This window comes from Piliocolobus tephrosceles, chromosome 4 (genome assembly GCF_002776525.5).
Source record: "Piliocolobus tephrosceles isolate RC106 chromosome 4, ASM277652v3, whole genome shotgun sequence".
Classification (NCBI taxonomy): Eukaryota; Metazoa; Chordata; class Mammalia; order Primates; family Cercopithecidae; genus Piliocolobus; species Piliocolobus tephrosceles.
The window spans coordinates 95827043-95833646 of record NC_045437.1 but is presented as its reverse complement, the minus strand read 5'-3'; the positions used below and the strand labels follow the sequence as shown (position 1 = coordinate 95833646).

General features: G+C 46.7%; 1 protein-coding gene across 2 annotated transcripts in view; it reads left to right on the top strand.

Moving 5' to 3' along the window:
• Nucleotides 1-1085: 1085 nt before the first annotated feature.
• The window catches only part of CHD1 (chromodomain helicase DNA binding protein 1), a 76328-nt gene continuing 70809 nt past the window's right edge, over nucleotides 1086-6604 (top strand). The window contains exons 1-2 of one of the 2 annotated variants that reach the window (XM_023212213.3): nucleotides 1086-1572; nucleotides 3575-3775. In XM_023212213.3, coding sequence (XP_023067981.2) covers nucleotides 3723-3775 — 53 coding nt within the window. In that variant the 5' untranslated portion in view covers nucleotides 1086-1572; nucleotides 3575-3722. The remainder of the gene's footprint in view (nucleotides 1573-3574; nucleotides 3776-6604) is intronic. The other variant, XM_023212214.3, reaches the window with a different exon arrangement.

Sequence of the window (6604 nt, the reverse complement as noted above, 5' to 3'; positions counted from 1 at the left end):
AAAATAAGTAAAAAACAAAAATCATTAACCTTGAGTGAGTCAAGTCCATCTGCAGACCGAAAAAAATAACGTGTAACAGAATTTTGATTTAAAAAAACAATGTTTTCAAAAAAGCATTTCAAAATGCTTTACGTATGTTTCAAAAACACACTTAAAAAAGATGTTTCCAACACAATGAAGGGATTTAACTAAGGCCCACAATTACAGTTACGATACAAACTGTCAGCTAAAAGGCAGCAAGTTAAGCTGAGACAGTTACTAACAGCCCTCGAGTAGCGTTTTTTGTTGCGATTCGGTGCCGCACCCTTCACCCCGCCCTCCGGGGAGGAACCTAGAAAGGAAGGGTTGGTATATTTCTAAACCAGGCCACCCACACAGGAATCAAGCGGCATCACAGGCTGTCAACAACCGGGTCTCTATTTTCACTCCTCCTCAGGCGCCCCGCCTGTGAGGGACATCAGCTCCCGAGGGAGCGTCAGTCGCAGATCGCCCAAACGTAAGAGGTGGCGAGAGGCCACCACGGTTGCCCAACAGTTGCGTTCCCAGGCTGCCTGGTGTGACGCAGCAGCCCCCGCCCAGACCCTGAGGCCTGGCGCTCCGACGGAGCCGAGGCCTGTGCTACCCGACACTCCTTGCGACTCGGCCCCTTAGGCTTATTCAGCCCTGCCGTTCCCGGCTTCCCGAGTACCATAGCACTCTCTCCCCACCCCCGTTCCTCCCCGGTTCCTTGTCAGTCTCCGCCGCGACGTCTTTGCGCAACCATCCCGAGTGACATTAGCGCCCATACCCGCATGGAGCGAGCCTGAAGCTCCCATTTCCCGGAATTCAACGCCGCGCCGCTAAGGGCGGGCACCCAAGCGAGGATCAGCGGACTAAGGCCGCGAGCAGAGTCCGGCGGCCTCCGCGCAGAGTCCGGCGGCCTCCGCGCGGCCAGCGTGCGCACTCCCATTCGTGCGCGTGCGCGCACTCGCCCTCCGCCCCGCCCCAGTACCAATCGCTTTTTTCCTACGCCCACGACTCTTAAACGTAGTCCCTCCCGCCGCCCGCGCGCGAGCCGAAAGGGTTCGGCGTGCGCGCACTCGCCCGCTCCCCTGCCCGCCTCGCGCTCTGTCGGGAAGGGGAGTGAGCAAAGGCGCTTACGTCGCGCGGGAGGCGGAGGCGACGGCGACCTCGGTGGCGGCGGCGGCTACGACGGAGACGGTTGCGCTCGCTCGCTCTCTCGGCGTCATGGCGGCTGCCGGGGGCAGATAAGCGGCGGGAGCGGGAGCGCGCGCGGCGGCGGCGGCGGCGACGACTCGTTACTTCTAGTTCTTGCTGCCCTCGCCGTTGGTGCTTCAATAATGAATTGTTAGCTCCACTCCGCAGGGGATCGCGCGTTGGTGCTGCGGACCAGGGCTTCCCCTTCCCCTTCCCCTTCCCCTCCGCGTCTGTCCCCTCTCCCCCTCCCCCGCACGGACTCTTCCTTACCCGGAGACGCCGGAGCTCTAGGACCTCGGCGGCGGAGATCCCGGGCCTGGGCGCGGGGGAGGCCGTCGACTGGAGTCGGCTCCCTCCGCCCCGCCAAGCCTGCCGGTAAGAAACGGGGCAGCGGGCGGGTCAGGATGTGGCGGGGAGGACAGGAGCCGGCCTGGTGGAGGGCGGGCGCGGCGCGGTGCCCAGGCGGCGGCCCAGCGGCCGGGCGAAGGCCGGCTGGCTCCCTGAGTGCCGGTGGCGGTGTACGGGCCCGGCGCGCAGGGGGCGTGTGAGCGGCGAGTACAGGCCGGCGGCCGCAGAACGCGTACTTACGCCGGTCTGGCGGCCCTGCCTCGGCCTCTTCAGCTTGGTGCCGACCGGGCCGCGAGAGGAGACCGGCGAATGGCTGGCTCTTAGCCGGTGCGTGGGTCCCGCCGCGACCTGGGCTCCCAGCACGTGGGGAGCGGCGGGAGGGGGAGGGGGCGGCGGCTCGGGCGAGCCTGGGAGGGCGCGGGGCGGGTCTGCGGGAAGTTTGAGGCGGGAAGAGGGACTCCCGAACCGGGATGGAGGCCCTGGGAGAGGAGGGTAGGTCCGCAAGGGAGGCTGATTGGAGCGCGTTGGATGGATGAGCAAGGGGGATGATTTCCGAACCTCTTTCGAGTGCCGCTCTAAAAACTTAGCAGGAGCAAAGCAACTGCTAAAAGACAGGGGATTGAAGACGTTTGATAACTTAGGATAGTCCTCATGGAGACACTTGAGAGGAAAGAGCGCTGTGTGCGCTTGGAGCTTCAGAACTTAAGGTTGTGAAAGGGTTTCAGAGGACTTTTTCGGATAAGGGAGATGGGGGAGAAAGGAAGTTAAAATGTACAGAGAAAGCCATTTTGAGGGACGAAAGGAAGGTGAAAAGGAAAGAACGAAAAGGGGAGTGAACTTTTTAAAGGAAGAAACGGGAAAGGCAGTTTGTTAACATCGATTTTTTAAGACTTAATTGTTCAGTAAGGCTCTTTGAGTAGGGTGAGATTAATATTTAACATTAGGAATAAATGTCGAGTAGAACGGTTACTTTTTAGATAACCTGTGCTTGCAGAGTCTACTGGACTGTAGTCTAGAGAATTAACATCCTGATCCAGATGCAGACTTTGCTATCATTGAGTTGGTAACAGTCTGTTTCCCTCCCTCTTTTGTGGAAGGGAAATAATCGTAGGAGTGAATTCTCTTTGCTGAGGTCGGAGGACAGCTCTGCTCTCAGTTGGCTGTCTCGGTACTTTCTGGCTGGGGAAGGATCTGACGTCTCCTTCCCCCGCTTCTTCCTCTCCCTCCCCTGCCAGAGATCTCCTTTGTTTATTCGTGGATGGCTTGTAGGTGATTCTTCAGTGTTGTACCGAAATCTCTAAAGGTGGAAATGGTGTGTCTTGGTTCATTATTCTTGCCCCAATTTTTTTACGTAAAAAAATCAGATATAGTGGATATTCTATTACCTTTTTAATTTTTTTCACAAAATAAAAACCAAGTGCAAACTGGTTAAGTATTATTTAAACGTTATTCCACTATCCGTTTACCTGTTAAAGAACACATTTATTTTGATCTGTGCATTTTTGTTGAGATTATATGATATCTTTTATTTGCCTGTTCCTCCCATGGGAGCGTTTTCAAAACTTTCTCACTCAAGTGTATGAAGTTCTTGGTGGGAGGAATGAGGGCTTGATTAAAGGTAACCTCCCCCCGCCCCCCACTTCATTTATTCGACCAAGTTTCTAATAAGACTCCGTTATCTACTCTTGGGATGTATGCATATGTTACTTCGTATCACCTTGCTTTAGGAGTCTATACAAACATTGTTAGATAGTTGCAGTTTCAGTTAGTCTCTCAAAATCATATCACTCCACAAGTGTTTTAATTCTTCTGTCCGAAGTGTACCAGCAGTAGCATACTAAATTCCAGTTAGTAGTCAGGAGTGTGGTTACTAGAAGTCTAGGTATTTTAAGTATTTAATAAAAGGCCTCCACTTCTTCCTTACCACCTCTAGTCTAATTGGCCTACGTAGATTTATATGTTTTAAACAGGGCTTATTTACCTTTTTGCTGTAGGACATTTTCTTAATTTGTTAATATATTTTCTTTAGGTGAATGAAAGGAGAGTCCCAGAAAACCTGTGACTGTTGAAGAAAATTTATCTGTGAATTTTTATATTCAAGGAGTCAGTATTTATATTCATCTTTTAAACTGGGAAGATTTATATTTTACTTTAAAACTTCTTAATAATAATTTACAATGAATGGACACAGTGATGAAGAAAGTGTTAGAAACAGTAGTGGAGAATCAAGGTAAGTAAGCACTTTGTTATCAGTCGTTTACTATGAAGAGAGTTGAAAACTTCACTCTCTTTTTTCTTTATTATTATTGTTGTTTAGTTTTCCTTATAGGTAGCAGTTTTTTCAGGTTTTCCTCTTAGCTATCCAAAATACTAAAAAAATTGTGATATACGAACCTTTTTTCATAATACAGGTTTCCATTTTTTTCATTCAGATACACAGTAGGTCTTAAATATAGAAAGTTTTTATTTACTTAAATCTATTTGGAAGTTTATATTTGAGCTAATAATTAAGCTGGAGCATGTAAAATAGATTTAAATTGTTTTGACTGTTAGTGAAATTTCTAGATGAAGGCAGTAAAAATTTTTTCACTCATCTTTTTCTGGCATTTTGTCTTCTATACCTGTACTGTTCAATATGGTTACCACTAGTCACATGTGGCTATTTAAACTTCAATTACAAAATATTCAGAATTTACTTAGTCGTAGTAGATACGTTTCAAGTGCTGAATAATCATATGTGGCTAGTGGCTACCATATTGGACAGTACATAGAAAAGTTCTATCACTGGAGAAAGTTTTAGACAGTGCTGAGCCAAACATTTGTTGAAATATTACTGCGCCCTGTTTTAGTTTCAGATTGGAGTTTTACTTATCTGTGAAGGTGTTAAGAGTTCTTGCTTGGGTCAAGTGTTTGCAAAGAAGATTCTTCAAATTCTGTAGCTCTCAAATTTTGAGTTATCTGCATATTAATTTATAATCCATGTAGTTATATGCATTATCATATTTAGAAATTAGGAATGTGGAGTCAAACTGTTTACTTATCCCATTTCTACCTCTTATTAATTGTGTGAATTAGGACAAATTAATCTCTGAAGCTCTGATTTTTGCCCCCTAAAGAGGGGATTACACTATTATCTTGTTTAAAGTTCATGGCTGGGTTTGGTGGATCATGCTTGTAATCCCAGCACTTTGAGAGGCTGAGGCAGGAGGATCACTTGAACTCAGGAGTTGGAGATCAGCTTAGGCAGCATAGTGAGACCTTGTCTCTAATTTATAAAAAATAAAAAAAATTTGAGGATTGAGATGCTTCATGTAAAGGGCTTAAAATATTTTCTGAGATGATGAGCACTGAATATTTGCTTATTGTAACCAGCATGTTTTGTGTAACACAGGATACTTTACTATATAACAAAAACATTAATTGCAGTGATGGCGACATGGGGGTGGACAAGAAACGGGAAAGTTTTAGCAATTAAGAAGATTAAGAAAAATGTTAGATAGAAAACTAAAATTAAGTAGTAGTATTTGTATTTAATTGAAACTTGGACTCTTATTTTTCTTTTTTTTTTTTTTGAGACAGAGTCTCGCTCTGTCGCCCAGGCTGGAGTGCAGTGGTGCGATCCTGGCTCTCTGCAACCTCCGTCTCCCAGGCTCAAGTGATTCTCTTACCTCAGCCTCCAGAGTAGCTGGGATTACAGGCGCTGGCCACCACTCCCAGCTCATTTTTGTATTTTTTTATGTAGGGATGGGATTTTGCCACATTGGCCAAGCTGGTCCTTAACTCCTGTGCTCAAGTGATCCACCTGCCTTGGCCTCCCAAAGTGCTGGGATTATAGGTGTGAGCTACCATGCCCCGCCTGACACATGAAATTTTCTGACCTAACTAGTTATATTTTAGTTTATCGGCTTTCATAGGTACCGTTTGGATAACAAGAATATCATACAGAATAAAATAAGGAACAGTTATGGAAAGCAGCGTTATTGAACAAGTGTTGGACTAGGAGATTTAAAACCTGAGTTGATGCTATCTCTGCATTAATTAGAACTCATATGATTGCCTCCACTCTAAGGATTGAATTGATATTGAAGTTTCATCTTTAATTACAAAGTGCATTGTAAAGTTTCGAACCGTAAAGTTTTACTAGAACCACCAGAGTTGAGGTTTAATTAAAAGACTTGAATCTCAGCTTTGATTCAAATCTCTATAGGTATGCTACTACAGTTAAGTGAATAGAAGAGTCATATTGTCCACCCACAGTTTTTTTTGTTTGAGACAGGGCCTCACTCTGTCACCCGGGCTGGAGTACAGTTGTGTAGTCTCGGCTCACTGTAGCCTCTGCCTCTACCTCCTGGGCTCAAAACGGTTCTTCCACCTCAGCATCCTGACAGGCGTGTATGCCACCACATTCAGCTAATTTTAAAATTTTTTGTAGAGATGAGGTCTCACCATATTGCCTCAGCTGGTCTTGAACTCATGGGCTCAAACAGTCCTCCCACCTTAGCCTCCCAAAGTGTTGGGATTACAGGTGTGAGCCACCATACCCGGTCTCACATTTTCTTATTCGTAGTTGCAATGAAATGTTCAGTAGGTAGAAATATCTAGAGGAAACACAGGAACCAAACTACTCATAAAATAGGAAATAAGACTCTTGAGAGTAAATCCTCTAGTTGGATATGCAGACAGATCATGTGCTGGTATATTCTGACTACTTACCTGTTCCAATATTTTATTTATTTTTCTGCCATATCTAAAGTGAGGAGGAGTAATTGGTCTAAGTTGATACTACAGGTGAAAAAAATTAAATCTTGTGGCCGGGCGCAGTGGCTCATGCCTGTAATCCCAGCATTTTGGGAGGCCGAGGCGGGCGTATCACCTAAGGTTGGGAGTTTGAGACCACCCTGACCAACATGGAGAAACCCTGTCTCTACTAAAAATACAAAATTAGCTGGGTGTGGTAGCCTGTAATCCCAGCTGCTCGGAAGGCTGAGGCAGAATTGCTTGAATCCAGGAGGTGGAGGTTGTGGTGAGCCGGAGATCATGCAATTGCACTCCAGCCTGG